This window comes from Protobothrops mucrosquamatus, unplaced genomic scaffold (genome assembly GCF_001527695.2).
Source record: "Protobothrops mucrosquamatus isolate PMUCROS unplaced genomic scaffold, P.Mucros_1.0 scaffold_41, whole genome shotgun sequence".
Taxonomy (NCBI): Eukaryota; Metazoa; Chordata; class Lepidosauria; order Squamata; family Viperidae; genus Protobothrops; species Protobothrops mucrosquamatus.
This window is the reverse complement of record NW_015386117.1, coordinates 98,321-116,584: the sequence shown is the minus strand read 5'-3', so window position 1 is coordinate 116,584 and position 18,264 is coordinate 98,321. Positions and strand designations below refer to the sequence as shown.

General features: G+C 34.1%; 1 protein-coding gene across 1 annotated transcript in view; it reads right to left on the bottom strand.

The window, feature by feature from the left end:
• Window positions 1–18,264, bottom strand: part of LOC107282926 (cytoplasmic polyadenylation element-binding protein 3) — a gene marked incomplete at its 5' end in the record, with an annotated part of 41,614 nt that overhangs the window by 13,508 nt on the left and 9,842 nt on the right. Inside the window, 3 exons of the mRNA XM_015810768.1 lie at window positions 1,472–1,561; window positions 3,057–3,224; window positions 16,092–16,148. Coding sequence (XP_015666254.1) covers window positions 1,472–1,561; window positions 3,057–3,224; window positions 16,092–16,148 — 315 coding nt within the window. The remainder of the gene's footprint in view (window positions 1–1,471; window positions 1,562–3,056; window positions 3,225–16,091; window positions 16,149–18,264) is intronic.

The following is an 18,264-nucleotide window of genomic DNA, read 5'->3' as shown; positions in this document are numbered from 1 at the left end:
AGTCAGTTATAAATAATCTGGAACAGTTGTGACAAAGTGTTTAGCACTTTCAGACAGACATTCACGGCAACTGGCAGGCACTTTGAAAGCTGTTTCTCATATTAGTGCCCTGGCAAAAAATAGAAAAGACTATATCCTTGTCTTCTGCTAAAATATATTTCACTAAAGAATGTTTTTAATAAACACAAGAGAGCACTGATTTAACCTCCCAAAACACAGGATGTCTTGAGAACTCAGTAAGCCTTTCTTTATTGGAGTTCTCCATTCCTAAACTAAAGAAATTAAATTTATATTAGATGGTATGAAGAAATTCAGTAATGCTATAACCAGAAAGAAAAATTGCACTTAAATGATTCTTCAACAAAGCACAGAAATTCCCCTTTGCATATATAATTGAAATGTGATAAAATTTTAATATGTTGGAAAAACTTATCAAATGCTGCTGCTAGATAAAGAAGTGAAGAATATTCCATTATTCATGCATGTTCCTATACTTCTAAAGGATAAAAATGAGGAACATTTCAAAGTGTTTTGGGGAATATAGAAACTGCTGGCTTTCTCCTCTTCCTGGCACCTGAGCAGAATCTCTGTCAGATTATTATCTTTAGCACAAACAGAAAAGGCTATCCTGTTAATGAAAAGACAATACTGAAACTAATCCACAGATAATTATTTATCAGCTGGTTAATTAGGGACTGAATGCATATTAGGCTTCTTTGATACTACGAAATAAATTTAAAGATTAATATATTAATAGTTTCATTCAAATAATCAAGGTAGTTTTAACTTTCTCATTCATAGAAATTTTATATCTATTGAAAGAGATTCATTCTTCATCACAAATAAATGCACTAGCATTTGCAAAGAATTTTTTTTTAAAAGTGCTCTAAATATTAAAAAGTTACTGGGATAAATGCAGTTGTTTTTAACAGTAATTATTATGCACTAGGTTTTTGACAATTATCCATTATTCTGATAAGGAAATGTTTGAATATTTGAAAAGGATGCAAAAACATTTGTTCCTACACTCCATGCTCTGATCCCACTGTTTCTAGAATAGTGAAGAACAGTCAGAATTGTAATTACCTACTAGTATATACAATTCTAGGATTGTGAAAAATGGTACTTATTATGATTAAAAACTATGGTACTGTCCTATCATGAACAATACTGTCTTTATGTTAAATTACCCACCGAAGCTGGATAGCTATTATTCAAAAGATTCAAACAACTCCTGTGTTGCAGGATATCCATAAAAATGGTTATGAAACCACAGAAATCACAGTATTATTATGGCTAGAATTTCACTGCAGTCATGCAACAGCATATTCAATCTTAGAACAGAAATAGATAACAAAAGTTATACATGACAAGAAAGATGAAACCAATATTTCAAGCATCTAAAAATTCATTTAGAAAATTATTTATACATGGAGAACATTTTCCTGCTTCAGAAAACTGAAATAATTACCTTTAGGTGGAAAATATGACTTGCTTTCAGCTTTGTGAGGCCAGTCCACCACAAGAGGTCCAAACCTACGAAAGCTAGCAGTGATTTCATCTATAACAAAATAATAATTAAGATTCATCAGAAATAAAAATGAATGATAAAACTAAGTACTTTTGCTTAATGGTTCTGATTTTTTTAAAGTACAGGTAGTCCTCAACTTCCAATCATTTAGTGACTGTTTGAAGTTACAACAGCATTGAAAAAAGTGACTTAAAACGGTTCCTCATACTTATAACCATCACTGCATCCCCAGGGTTAGTGATCAAAATTTGGGTGCTTGACAACCAGCATGTATTTATGATGATTGTAGCATCCCAGGTCATGTGATCACCAATTATGACCTTCCCAGCCAACTTCCAACAAAGTAAATCAGTGGGGGAGGCCAGAGTTGTTTAATGATCATGTGATTCATTTAAAAACTGCAGTGATTAACTTAACAATTGTGGCAAAAAAAGCTTGTAAGATCAGGCGTGACCCACTTAATATCTGCCTTGCTTAGCAACACAATTTCTAGTCCCAACTATGGTTGTAAGTCAAGGAATACCTGTATCTGAAGTTGAACTTTTTCAGTTTTGGAACTACAGGTGTGCAGAATGTTTTGAGCGTGAAATTCCATGAAATGTTTAGCATTCAGAGCAAAACAAAACAGATTAGAATAGAATAGAATTCTTTATTGGCCAAGTGTGATTGGACACCTAAGGAATTTGTCTCCGCTGGTGCATAAGCTCTCAGTGTACACACATATAACAACAAAGCGATAAGTCATATATCATATATCATAGTTACAATGAGCTGTTTTGACCATTTTGGAGATGTTTTGAACTTGAAAAAGAATTATTGCAATCTTGAACATGTCAAAAGCATGCCAGCTACCCCGAATATTTGTCTGAAACACCTCCAAAATACTGGAAAAAGTCACTATGTATTTGAAACAACACTTGTACATCAAAACAAGTTTTTTCACTAAATTTTGCACTTTATATATTTCAAAATATTTCAAAACAGAACCCTATTTGGAATCAAATTTCTTAAATTATTTTTTACTCTATGTTTACTTTTTTGTCTTGCCTTGTATGTGTCTAGTCTTTTGTCTTTATTTTTTTAAATGCAAAAGAAAAAGAACCAGGATCCTGTCACTGAAGCTGAGGGCTACTGACTAATGCTAATATACTGCTCATATGCATTGTAGATGTAGCTCTAGTTATGAAAAACAGTACTGCTATATAAACTGCTTCAATATTAATGAAAGTAACACCAAAAAAATTAAACATATTTTATATTCCATGTCCCAAGGAGAGATTACCAATTAGGACTGTAAATCAATTTAAGCTATTTTGATCCAAATTCTGTTGTTATTATATACATAGTCCTCAACTTACAACCATTCATTTAGTTGCTATTCAAAATTATAACGGCACTGAACAAGAAAAGCCCCATCCATGGGATGCAGGCAGTACACAAAACCTTTTTCCATGGCACCAGTCCCTGTTGCCCAAAAGGTTGGGGACCTCTGCCCTATACCCTTCCTCCCATCAGTCCACTGTACCTTCATCAATGTCAGGAGGCAGACCTCCAACAAACACCTTCCTAGAATAGCGTTCGACTCTTTCACCATTCTGACAGCGAGTTGGGGAGTTGAGACCTGATGATAAAGACTGGTCACCATGACTGTCATCCAGAAAGCCATCTTCAAAAGGAAATAGCGAAGATCGACCTGTGAAATATGTTACAGACATTTACACAACTGATTCAAATACGCATAGAAGCTTTCCATTAATAAATCTACATAGCTTAACATGCAATATTTTAATTTTTCATATCATATTCTACATACAAATATATTTGTAAGTAAATTAGGACAGTTTGAATTCTGGATCTTTAATCATTCAAACAGGAATTGTCATTAACTTATGAGGATGGGCTACAAGGATACATTTATAATATTCATGATAACTAAGCAAGTAGAGATAAATTCACATGCTATACCTCCAATCAATTTGTGTTTACTTATGGTTTGGCATACTCTCCAGTCCTATACATGGAAAACCATAATTTTGATGCAACCATAGCCTAGAAACGTTTCTAGCAATGGCTGGCTTGAACACTTGCCCAGAGGATAATATTATTCTCTCCTGCTCAACATATACTTGCAAACTGCCGAAATGAATTCAAAAGTTTTTAGTCACCTTGGAAAGGAAGAGTTACCAGGAACTATTAACATATTTTGCTTACTGAACCTATATGCCCACAAAATAATCTTCACAAGTTTCTCCCTCTCAACATGGTCATTTTCATTAGAACATAAACATTAAAACCAGATCTGTAACATTTAATGTTCTTTATCTAATACTCAGATTATAAAGATTATAAAAAGTCAATATGAAATATTAATATGTTCCATCATCTAGAATACCTATGACTCACACAGCATCCATAATCTTACTCACTGTTGTACAATAAGTTTTAAGCATAACGAATTTAAGTGAAAGCCTAAACAATTCTGTACATTTCCCTTTTTATTTAAAGTGCTTGTTTCAAAGTAAATTTGATTACATAATAAACTTTCTTTCCTGAAACCAACAGAGTAAAATACAAGCACAAGCAAATAATGCCAAATTCTTCTTCTAATTCTCTCTCTCTCTTTGTGTGTCTATGTGTCATGCATATATTTATGCAAATATTATGGACTGCATTATACTGTAGGCGAAAGCATCTAGAAATCTTGGCTTATATTGAAAAAGCTAAGCAAGATGACAATATTTGGATAGGAGACCAACTGGAAATCCCATTGTTGTCAAGAAAAGAACCTTTATATCTTTCTATAACTACTAGCTCAGCTCAAATGAGATTTACATTTATGGCAAGAACCTAAGGGGTTTCCTATAAGGAAGTTTTTTCTTCCATTATTTGGCCCTGAAATCCCTATTTGGCCCTGAATTGTAAAAAGCCTTTCAAAGGATCAGTGTCCCTCCTAAAAAATGAGATAGGATGCAGAAAATCACTCACTTTGGAGCAATTCTCCACTGCATAACCAGCCCCCACATTCCAAACCACATCCCTGGGATAGAATGTGGGGGGGCAGTTATGCCATGAAGAATTGCTCCAAACCAGGTGAGCTTCTGCATCCTATCTCATTTTTTTAGGAGAAACAGAATTTTTTGAAAAAGGGTTTTCAGTAACTTGAGTGGCTGCTTGCTGCTATGATAAGAATGGGGCAGGAATAAACCTCTTTATGTTAAATTATATTTGATTCCAAATCTACGTCACAGTATTCCAGCCCCTGCTCTCACTTTTGCTTAGAAGAAGTTGTCCTAAACACTAGAAAGTTGTTAGATACAACATTGGTTAATTCGACTTCCACATTCAAGTACTGTGCGGATTTGCAAGTCACTTTGCAAGTCCAAGTGTCTTTTAAGACAAAAATTGTGTTCTGAAAAAGCAGTACTGCATTCTCTTACCATTTCACTAATTAATAATGGCTCAAGGTACTAATATTCATTTTTAGTAACTACTATAATGTTGTCAATATAAATAATATTATGAACAGAACATTTTATAAATGATAAGAAGAAACATTTTAAAACAAACCAATTGGGATATATAAATGTGGGCCAGTTTGTTCTAGTAGTTAAGGTGCTGGCTTAGAAACCAGGAGATTGTGAGTTCTAGTCTGACTTAGTCATGAAAAACTAGCTGTGTGATTTTGGGTCAGTCACTCTCTCTTAGCCCACCCCCTCACAGAATTGTTGTAATGGAGAAAAAAGGAAGACAAAATTGTATTAGGTATGTTCATTGCCTTGAGTTATTTATAAAAAATAAAGTCAGGATAAAAATAAAGGGTTAAACATTTTTTAAAAATATATTTCATATACTAAGTGATACATGTTTGCATGACATAATCTTGGTACAAGGGAAAGGACCTTTCTCCTGATGCCCATTTACAGAAATAAAATTGGCTAATAAAAGAAAGATCAAAGCTTGTTTTTGTTACCAAAAGGAATCCAACTAGTAGAGAAGAAAACAAGATTTCCAAAATAAATAATTTAAAGGAAATTTTAGGGGATTATTCATTGTGTTTATCTTATGGGCAATGCTTTTTTTGAAAAAAAAAAAAAAAGGTGCCGGAACTCACACGTCATACAACCCGCTTTGCCAACCCTACAAGGTTCCATCCAAAAAAGTTGCCGGAACTCCATTCTGGGCGTTCTATGACAAAAAAAGCCCTTCTTATGGGTATATCTGCCAAACCACAAATCTGAAATAAGTATATTTGTTGTAATAGAAGCAACCCAATAAATTATCCTAGTTAATAATTTGAGTAATGGCATGATCATTTTCATCACAATAAAACTGAACTATTTCATGAGTCATTGCCATACAGTACAAATTATTCAAAACATCTGACTTGAATTTCCTAATTGAGTTTCTAAATATTTTCAGAATCTTTATTACTTCAAATTCTGGAAGTTTGCTTAACACTTGCTTTTTAATCTATGCGGTGATGTTATCCTACAAATAAGTGTTAATTAGAAATGTGAGTGTATATGTGCATGTGCATATGCACTCTCGTGTGTGTGTAGTCAGTTTGATGTATAGTGGCTTGGTAGCATTGTGGTTAAAGAGCCACCCTTGACAGAGGAAACAGGGTTTCAAATCGTGGCTGGTATCTACCTTACCAGTACGGATCTTACCAGTACAGCAAAGACCCTCTAACACTTCAAACTGCCTACCTCAGATATGAGAGTGACATGAACTAAGAGAGTCATGCCGGCTCAGATGTTGCCCAGAGTAACAAGGTTTGTGCCAGATATTGGGGAATGAGGACAATCTGAATATAAATGGGCTACTGGAACAAACCAAACAATAGAATCTGAAACTGATGAAATGCTACAACAATAGTAGACCTAATGAGAGGGGATATATGAAATGTATAAGATGGACAGAAGACCTACATTCAAACTAGCTGAAAAATAGCTAATTACCCAACACTTAAACATAGTGAAGTGCTTTAACAACTTAAGATAGATCACTACACATTATGTCTCAGTCTCAAAAAGACTCAGAAGAACAACTGGATGGGCAGCCAATACCTGAAGTGGAACATCACCGCACCCCACCCTGTGCTGTACAGAGCACAATATCTGATATGAGACATAAAGTCATAGATAAACAAGCTATGGCTCAGAGGAGAAATTCTATGAAATAATCTGCTAGAAGATGTCAATACAGCCCTCAGGACAATCCTTACTACTATGATATTTAAATCAAAGAACTGATATATGCTACAACCACTGTAATCTTGGAGATGCTTGACTACACAAGTGAGAACAGTAGTACATAGCCTCCCTGGAAAATGAGGTTGAAGGCTAAGATCAAGGCAACTGGGAGAGAAGTTAGTCAGCCGGGTATGGCGTGGTGATTAAGGAAAAAAAATGATTAAGACTTGTCTACTGAAAAAAATACAAGGTCATGAGTCCATCTAAAACCCTAGACTGCTAAAGGCTCACAACACTGGCTACCAGGCTAAGGAGATAGGCTAGAGAAACAAATGCCAAGAAGACTGGCCTAGGGCAATTTTAGAGGGGTTTTAATTATATTTTAATCAGACAATATTTAAATATTTCTTTTTAATTAATTTTAATTTTGTAACTGTTATTGGTGTTTTTTAATCGATTATCAGCCGCCCTGAGTCCGCAAGGAGAAGGGCGGGATATAAATTCGAATAATAAATAAATAAAATAAATAAAGATAAATGTCCTGTTCTTCAAAGAACCATCCAAGGTGTCCTCCCAACTGCAGTGCAACAACACAGCAATAGCAGAGCCACCAACAGCAGATACTGAATAGTACTGAAAGAACATAGCAGAGAAAGAGAATACACATAACTCAGACAATCAGGTAACCTTATCTATTCTATAAGAAAAATATCTGTTAACTTTATTAGTAATTTTAATTCAGCAAATAATTTTTATCTACTTTAGCTGAGAGATTAAACTGCAAATATGTTTGCTGCTCTCAATAGTTTTTCTCCGTCTTTTATTTCAAATGCAGAGCATACTTCTGTATTTAAAGTAGCATTATATAGCAATGTAGCATTGCTGATGATAAAACTAAGTAGTAGAGTAAGATATGTAATATCCACTCTCTTTCAGAACATTCTCTTGCTTTTAATTGCATTTTTTTTTTCAAAAGCTACAGATATCCCTTAACTATATTCTGCAGTAATCAAGGAATCTTTCATTTCTCCTGCATTTAGTATCAGCTCCTTTTGTCCTTAACTAGCTGCCAGCACAATCAACTCATTAATCTTCATCTATTAGTAACTATGATTTCTAATTTCTAATCTAAATGCATCCGGGCATCAAGAAACAATCTGCAAAGGCATTGGTTCTAGGCTCTTTTCCTTTTCTTAGTTTTATCGTCAGCAATGAGCAAAAACAAATAGAAGCCAGTTCATGATGGTAAAACAATTACTCTGAAGAAATTTTCCAAAATCAACATCCTGATAGGGAAAGAGAATTCTTTTCAAGTTGAATGCTGCAACTGATGTTGCGCAGCATTCAAAAAAATGGGTAGAGCCAGTATAGAAAAATAGTAAGAGCCAAAAATAGAATGGATAATAGATACTATTATCATCATCACAATTATTTTAATCATCTGTATGTATTATATTTATTTCGGCTAGTATCAACATTATGTCACTACTTCTCATTATCAGCAGGCTGTCATCATTATCATCAGCAGTATTAATACTCATTTTAAAATCATAGCAGTATATATTTATCTGTCTGTAACACTGTCTTATTGAAAGGAAGCACAACTAACTTATTGCAAATTAGATTATTTCACTTTTGGAGAATGTCATTTAAATATTAAGGGCCTTACTTAACTGAGAGAGATTTTTAAACACATAATTTCAAACCATCAGAATTCAGCAGCAAATTGAAAACTGATCTTGAAAAGTTCCAAGATGTTAGTTCGGACTGGTTTATTTGATGAGTCAAATTCAGTTACTTGCCTAGAATCAAAAATTATTCCAACTAAACTGAATGATACAAAGTGACCATAATTATGTTCTATTCAGAAAAAAATAAGCAAATTGGTGCTGATGCTCTCCAGAAGCTTTGGACATAATCCTAAAATCCATTATCCTATATTTACCTTGGCCAGATGACAGTGGCATGGCTTATACTACCAATCTAGAATCTATAGAAGGAGACTGGTAATAAGAGCAACAGAACGAAGATATGCCAGGCTCACAAAGGCATCCAGCTTGTGAAGATGAGAAAAAAATTAGCTTTGGACCTTGCCTTTGAACTCTGACAAAGGAGCAGCATGTCAGCAAGCAAGGAACACAAACAGCATGCTATAATGGAACTAAAATACAATAAGCGTTATATTGATGGATTACCAACTGATGCAAAGAATCACTAATTGGGAGATGGGTGAGGAAAAATTAAGAAAAAAACCCCCATTGTTTCCTTTCACCTGGTTTAAAAAAAGAGTAAACTTTAATGGTGCTGCAGCCTGCAATCATAAAAAAACAATGGAGCAGAAAGGTAAAACTTGTAATAATGTGAATTAGAGTTTGGTCAACAATATTATCCAATTTTAAAATTACAAACTTTGTTCTGTATAGTTGTAGAATGCATACATTGGGCTGTACAGAATATTTTAAAGAGTAGTTCGAAATTACACTTCTAGAAACTTTTCCTTTGCAATTTAATAATTTAATTCAGCCTCTATTCTAGGTCCGCAAAAAGCAAAACTTAGCTTGATTTTAAAATCTCAAAATATCTTTAAATTCCAATATTATAAGCCTCTAAAATGTACTAGATCTGAGTGCTAATTTAAAATAAAACAAGTCAAAGATTTTTAAAATATTCCTGGATCAGGTTAAGGGCGTTCATGTGTATTTGTGTTCAGATATTTGTATTTGTATTTACAAATTTATATTTGTAATATAAATTGGAATTGTAGTGAGGAAATATTTTCCCCACTCCAGTCATGACAGGAATCTCGGGAGTTTTGCTAGCGTTATTTGCCTTTTGAGCAAAAGCTATGATTTCATGTTAATATGGACTGTATTTTATCATATACAGCAAATAGAGGATTCCAATAAAAAAATTGATAAATGAAAAGAAGTAAATGCCTTATCCTCTGAAACCACATTGATCTATTTCACATATCTTAGTGAGGTCAAAGACTGTTAATAAAATCATCTACTGTTTGACTTTAAGTTTGCCCAAGCATATGTCAGGATATTTCTGGTAAGCATTTATTGCAGATTCCTGGAATAGTCTATTTAAACACACTCTTATTATTTTTTTATTTAAATATATAGAGCATAAAGCTTACCCATATGTTTCATCAGGTTTTAAAAATAGAGAAAAACCGCATGTTTACTATTGGAATATATTAATATTGCATTTTTTTCTTTAAGCAGATAAAGCCAATTATCCTTTCTACTCCTACCAGTTTTAGCTTTTAATAGCAGCAAAGTTCTCTTTCAATATTCTCATTTCATTATATTCATATAATTACAAAGCTTCTGAGCAGGGTAAAGACCAGTATCATTGTTATGGGATGAGGAAAGCAATTCTTGTCTTTTACAAAAATATACCGCAATTTATTCTGCAATTTGTTGTTCACATGACCATATCTGATGAAGCATTCAAAAGAAAAATTTACCTCGTCTCCGCCCATAGCTCCTGGCTGCATGTAAATAAAAAAAATACAATAGATATTGACATAATAAGAATTACTATATTTATAATTTTCTGCAAATCTCAAATCTGAACAAAATAATTCAGATATTTTAAACGTGGAACAAGTATATGGAATATAGCCAAACACACGATTCTAGATTTCCAAAATACACGTGCAAAATATATTTGATACTAAAGAACTTGTTGTAAAAGGTACCTAGATGAGAATACTATTTTTACAAAAACCAATCTCAAGCAATTATTTAATTGAAATCATTTTTAAAAATAATTTTGTTTAATACAGCAATTTATATTGCATCCTTTAGATCAATTCATATTAGATTAAATGGCTATATATATAATGGAAATTCAGTAGATTAAATATATAGTATTCACTATCAACATTAATAACCTTATAATCTTAGTTATACAGCTTTATTCTGAAATTCTAATTTTATCGAATACTCAAAGCAATTTTACGTACTGGCAAATAGAATATAATCTGCAAAGATTATAAAAATTGAACCATTATATTTAAAGAACGTACAGGTTACTCAAATATAATTGTAACTTTAAAACACATCTATACTTCAGTTCTTATGTCACTAAAACAGCAAATGGTAATATTTTCATTTTCTGAAATGAAGAATCCAATAATTCTTTGCCTTTTTTGTATGTTCTGCTGCTTCCTTCATTGAATGAGCTACTTACTACAGGCTTGGTAGGAAATATGCATTCGGTTTTCTGAATCAAAAAAGACTTTAGGTATAGGACATTGTGAAATTCAGCCAAATACATCATTCTTTCTAGAAAGCTAACATAGTGGACATTCAAACCTTTATAGTAGTTGGTAATATTATGAACCTCCTTCTCTATCTCCCAGTAAAATAATTTCACAATATTTTTTTCTATAAACTGTTCATTGTGGCATTACTATTTAGAGCTTTTTAATTATTTCAAACTGCTAATTTCATGTAGATTAGTACTGTAAAACATATTTCAAATTCAAAACACACATATGAATATCACTGAATTCCAGAAACAAGTATACAGTGCTAAATGAATTTATTGCTCCATATATAGCTTATAAAATTAAAAACAAAAAAGAGTGGTAAACACTGAAAATAATGTATACAGCTTTTAAATTATATTAACTCTGAGATGGAAAGAATCAAAAAAATAATCTTCACTTCCCCCAATTTTTTTTTTACATATGTATTTCTGTCAGGATTAATTTAAACACTGCAACAAACGGTCATCTTGCAGGAAAGACAGTGCCAGGAAAAATGGAGCCAAATTTACTGAAATTAATGTGAAGGACTGGACACAAAGACATAAAGAACCCTTTAAAAGCTGCTGTAGAACAGGCAACTAAATACCAACACCAAATACTGAAACACAAGTTAAAATAAGAAAAATGCTAATTAAAAATTAACCATTTATTTTCTGTATCTCTATGCTAGGGATATATTTCACTCATTTCTTTCTACTATGTATTAGAATGGGTGAAAATATTTGACATTTAAGTTGCATTATGGCAAAATACATAATTGATTTTAACCACAGTTGAGCCCAAAATTTATGTTGCTAAGTGAGAAATTTGTTAAGTGAGTTTTGCCCCATTTTATGACTTTTCTTGCCATATTTGTTAAGTGAATCTCTACAGTTGTTCAATTAGTAATACCGTTGTTAAGTGAATCCGATTTCCCCTCTGACTTTGATTGTCAGAAGGTTGCAAAAGGTGATCACATGATCCCGGGACACTGCAACCATCATAAATGTGAATCAGTTATTAAGCATCTGAATTTTGATCACATGACCATGGGGTTGCTGTATCAGTCATAAGTTTGTAGTGTTTGTTCTTGAGCAGCCAGTATTAGGCCTTCTGTTTCTTTCTTGATGGTTCCCATCTTAAGACATGCCCATGACAAGTTGTTATCACATTTTCCTTCAATGCTTTTGAAATGCTGTCCATGCAAAGCTTTGGTTTTCCATCTATGTTGCTTCTCTCCTTGATTAGTTTCCATCCGTTGCTCCTTGTCCTGCCTTCAGGCGCTTTAGAGAATAGCTTGGCCCCCTCTTCTTTGTGGCAGCCCCTGAGATATTGGAACACTGCTATCATGTCCCCCCTCGTCCTTCTCTTCATTAAACTAGATATACCCAATTCCAGCAACCGTTCCTTATATGTTTTAGCCTCCAGTCCCCTAATCATCTTTGTTGCTCTTCTCTGTACTCTTTCTAGAATTTCAACATCTTTTTTATATTGTGGTGACCAAAACTGGATGTTATTATTATTGTTGTTGTTGCTGCTGTTGTTGTTATTATTGTTATATTATGTTTATATAATAAGAAAGGGAAAACTTCTTTGTAAGTTACACCTTGCATTTCAGGAAATCTGAGTAAGGCAATTCTGCAAAAACAACTGAAGCTTAATTTTTCCTTGGGGCATTGAAATATTTTTTGGAGGAAAGGGAGGTCTTTTGCAATTCTATTAAGCCTATTGACCAAGCTCAAAAAATGAAATGCTATGTCTTCAATTTTCAGCAACAATGGTAAAACACTACTTTACAAGCTGAAAAAAAAAAGGCAGGAAATCAAGGGCCTTTACGTTGCCTACCTCTGTGATAAGAAGAGGGTTATTTTTTTTCAAAAAACAACAACCCTGTGATTGAGAAAAAGTGTTCTCTTATACTAATTAACAAAAATAAATTGATGGAAAATGCAACTGACTGCTGAAAAGAATGACTGCCTTTGAAAATTAAGAGGAGCTGCTTGCCGACTGAATTTCAGTCCTGTTTTAATTGCTATACCTACCTACAAATTTTCAAAGTAATCATGTCTTCTCCCAGGGTCTTATGGCTACAGTACAGAACTGTCATAAAATCCAAGGAAAAAATACAGCTATTTTAAAGGGTTCGTGATAGATGCTACATTCGTACCCATGTGCTCTGAAGTACTTTGTAGAATCAAATTCAATGCATTGCACAGTCCTAATAATGTTCTTAACAGCATTTAATTTCTTAAAATATGTTCTCTGTATATATTTAATTATCACTGCTTCATTACCTTCTGCAATTTAAAAGGTTCTCTTTAAGTTTAATTGAACTGTTGTCCACATTGCAATCAAATTGCATTAAGTGTGTAGGTCCATTTGGTAAAAGGGACTGATACGTTAGCCAAGTTGTTTCCTTTTCTGTAAGTAAATAATTTTTCATCCATATATACTTGTATATCTAAAATACCTGTATATCTCAGTAATTTGTCTTAAGTTATTACCCACATGATAAATGGGTAATGTAACCCAATAATCTTCTTTTTCTGAGTATCAGTGATATAAATTGACCACTCTTCAAATAAGAAAATTAATAAACCATAGATCTATCTAATTCAGAGCAGCAAAGTACTGTCCAATGCTAAAGAGACAGTTGTTAGTAGTTTTTTTTTTTAATACTGGGAGTGATGATACCAAGGAAAAGTATCTTGCTAGGGTCCTAATTATTTCCTAGAGATTCGGACCACATAATATTTTAAAAGGCTATCAGTTTACAGAAATATAATCTAAAATCAGGTGCAAAAGCAAATAGCAGTTATGAGATAGATTATATTGATTGGACATTGCTTGCTAAGTGGCCAATAGACTCATACCAAGTACACATAAAATGCATTTAATGCACTGTTGGAAGAGAAAATATGGCTTGCATCTTTCATTAATAATCGAATAAGAGCAATATATACCCTGCACTAATCCATTTTAATTCAAGAGTTGATTATGACCAACATTTCCCCTGTGCTAACATGAATACATCCATATACAGTCGCTGTGTATTAATGTCAAAATGCATAAAAATGGGATTTCTGATCATTTATTAAGTCCCCATGTTTGCAATGCAATTCCTATAAATTATTAATTATAACATGAATGTTTATGGAATAAAAAGCCCCAATAATTAGAAATTTGTAGAGACTCATAAATTCGTAGAGGCAGATCTGACAGGTAATAGTGTCAACAACAACAGAATCTATTTACGTTGTTTATGCATAACTTTCTGACTTTAATCATATTGCTACTCTTCAGAACAAACTAGATTGTTTATGCAAATAGGTAAGAAAATCTATGCTGAGTTAAAAAAAAATAAAACCACATTATCCTTGACTTAAATCAGGGGTGTCAAACTTGCAATGTCACATGACGTGTCACGACGTATCACAACTTTTCTTCCATTGCCAGCAATGGGGTGGGCGTGGTTTCGGCATGACATATCTGGCCTGTGGGCCAGCAGTTTGACACCCTTGACTTAAATGAATTTATTTAAAATATATTTAACAAAATAATTGTAATGCTCCCCACACTTAACACACAATTTTATTACTAGTAATAAAATAAGCAGATATTGCATGCCAAAGAAAGAAATTCAATCATTCAACTCTGAATGCAAGCCCTTCAGAAATTGTTTAAATGTATATATTGAAAAATTTGTAATTAGCAATAATTGCATCCCAAATAAACCTCACTGACTACATACAATACTGACACTGAACAAAGAATCTGTGCATCATCTTGAAAGAAGATAGGTGGGATCTGTTGGGTGTCAAAATAACTGTCCTGTATGAAACCCAGAGCATCCAGGAGTCCATCAATAAGATGGCACCCAAAGAAGAGCTGCCTGAGAGAATGCCAGGGTAACAGCAGTCATGGGAGAAAGAACAGAGGAACAGCTATGGTAAGACAAGACACTGAATGGGATTCTATCATTGACAGATAGTTCAGGTGGGTGCAATGGGAAATCCTACAAGTGGCTAGAGAGGGCCGAACTAAAAGACAGCAGCACAAAAACAGGTAATAAATACCAGACCCATAGAAGGAGGGGTCTGCCACACTAGACAACATCCAAGATGCAGACTATCCCAGAGAGACCTCAGAGACAGTCCAACAACCCTACCAATAAGCAGTAGGGTATTTCACTGAATGGTACAACCAGCTGGCATTGTGTATAGGAACAACTGCACTGTGCATGGATTAATTCAGAACAGAGATTCCACAGAAGGTCATCGAGAATAATAGGACTAAGATCCCGATTTCCAGATCCCGATGGACAGGCAGGTACTGACCAGACATCAGAATAATAGACAGGAATCAGACAATAGCTGTGATGGATGGTGATAGAAATAACAGTGCCAAGTAACAGCAACATAAGGAAGGCATATAGGAAGCTGGAGTAGTACCAGAGCTTGAAAGAGAAATTAGAGAGACTATGGAAAGTAAAGACCAAAGTAGTCCCAGTACTAGTAGGAGCACTTGGGGCTGTGACTCCTAAGCTAGGAGAGCGGCTCCAAAAACCCAAAGCTTTTTACTATACATTTTAGTTTTCTCCAATATACTGAACAATTTTTTACAATCACAATACAGGTAGTATTCTCAACTTACAACCACAATTGACAAGTAAAATGAGTGTTGCCTCATTTTATGACCTTTCTTGCCACAATTGTTAAGTGAATCACTGTAGTTGTTAAGCTAGTAAAATAGTTGTTAAGTGAATCTGGCTTCCCCACTGACTTTGCTTGTCAGAAGATTATGTGACCTTGGGGTGGATGTCACAATAATCATTAAGTGTGAAAAACAGTCATAAATCACTTTTTTCAGTGCCATTGTAACTTTGAACGGTCACTAAACAAAGTGTTGTAAGTCAAGAACTACTTGTTCTGCAATCAATTTTCTTCTAAAAAGAATCCCTTCAGTTTGGAATGATATGATAGACTTTTGAATGCTGTCCAGAGTGATCCCTTTCCTTTGTAATCAACATGGACACATAAATGCAAAAGCATACTGAATATACAAGTTGTACAAAATGCAGCAAAATAAGATATGAACTTACTATTGAGTGTCATAATGTTATCTGTTCCCGGATGATGAAAATTTATACCCATACGACCTAAAAAAAATTAAACAGATTTTTAATACTAGATTTATTTTTTTTAAAAAAAACTAGTTTCAAAATCAAATAGATATGAATAGTGTTAATCATTTCAAAATATGTTCCATCTCTACTTCTATACAAGATGTGTAGCAATAACTACTATATGTTATGTTCATTAAAGGTAAAAGATAACAAACTGAGAAAAAAAATGAACCTAAACATGTTAATCTCCTTTTATTGGTTTCTTTATAATGGAAATAGTTCTGCTCTTATTTCTAATTGTTGGAATTTGATTTTTAGATTAACAGAAAACACACTTTTCAATTAATTACTGTAACAAGAAACAGTACCTAATGTTAAATATTGTGCTTTGGAGGAAAAATAAACACATTATTCCCTCACCTCCATTCCATTGACTCAATAGGGAAATCTGGGAAGAAATATTAGCAGCTTCTTGTTGTCAAAACAAGCCATTAGCTCTTTAGTGTTTCTTTAGCTGATTACTGATAGTGCGAGTAGAAATAACTTACTTATGCTTCCTCAAAAAAAGCCAAAGACTATTTTATACATGTACTGTAGTTTGGATTCTCATTAACTGGTGAGTGTATGAAATCTTCTGCTTCTGGAAATGATTACAAGCCTCTTTAATTTACTCAAGATTCTGTTGTGGTAAAGATAATGGAAATATTAATCAGAGAGTCTCTGATCTGAATCTTATATGTCTTGACAGCATCTTTAGGTCAGTTATTTAACTTGAGTCCCATCTCTCCATCTATCTTGCAAGAATGCGAATTCTTGCAAGATAGTACCTTGCAGGTTGTTGTAAGGAAGTAAACAAGGTACCGTATTTTTCGCACCATAAGACGCACCTGACCATAAGACACACATAGTTTTTAGACGAGGAAAACAAGAAAAAAAATATTCTATCTAAAATGAAGATAACACTGCATATATCCTTTTTTACCTTTAATATATATATGTGTGTGTGTGTGTGTGTGTGTCTGTGTCTGTGGGTGTATATATAAAATAAAGGTAAAAAGATATACCGTATGCAGAGTTATCTTCATTTTAGATGTCAAAAGGGTCTCTCTGTCTCTCTCTTTCTCTTCTCTTTCTCTTTCCTTTTTTCGTTCTTCTTTTTCTCTCTTTCCTCTCCCCCTTTATCTTTCTCTTTCCTCTTTCCCTCTTTCTTCTTTTTCTCTTTCTCTGTCTCTCTTTCTCTTTCCCTCTTTCCTCTTTCCTTTCTCTTTCCTCTTTCTCTTCTCTTTCCTCTCTTTTCTCAATCTTTTTTCTCTTTCCTCTTTTTCTCTTTCTCTCCCCCTTTCTTTCTCTTTCCTCTCTTTCTCTCTTTCCTCTCCCTTTCTCTCCCTCTTTCCTCTTTTTCTCTTTCCTCTCCCCCCTTTCCTCTCCCTTTCTCTCTTTCTCTTTCCTCTTTCTCTCTTTCCTCTCTCTTCTCTTTCCTCTTTTTCTCTCTTTCTTTCCTCTCCTTTTTCTCTTTCCTTTCTCTCTTTCCTCTAACTTTCTCTTTCTGTTTCTTTCTCTTTCCTCTCTCTTCCTCTTTCCTTTAACTTTCTCTCTCTCTTTCCTCTCTCTTTCTTTCTGTCTCTGTCTGTCCCTGTCTCTCTTTCCTCTCTCTTTCTCTCTTTCTCTTCCTCTTTCCTCTAACTTTCTCTCTCTCTTTCCTCTCTTTCTCTGTCTCTCTTTCCTCTTTCTCTCTTTCCTCTCTTTCTCTTTCCTCTCTTTCTCTTTCCTCTTTCCTCTTTCTCTCTTTCTCTTTCCTCTTCTCTTTCTTTCCTTTCTTTCCTCTCTTTCTCTCTCTTTCCTCTTTCTCTTTCCTCTTTCTCTCTCCTCTCTCTTTCTCTTTCTCTCTCCTCTTTCCACTCTTTCTCTTTCCCTCTCTTTCCTCTCTTTCTCTTCTCTTTCTCCTTGTGAAGTGGGGGCAGGGGGTTCAAGTGGGCCTGTTGATTATATACCTGGCTCCCTGCTATGTATCAACGGCCCTGCCTGAGCTGGCCGACGTAATAGCCGGGGTGGCAGTTGAGACCCCCAGACTCATAGTCATGGGGGATTTCAACTTGCCATCGGCGGGCGAAACGTCGGCGGCGGCTCGGGAGTTCTTGGCCTCCATGAC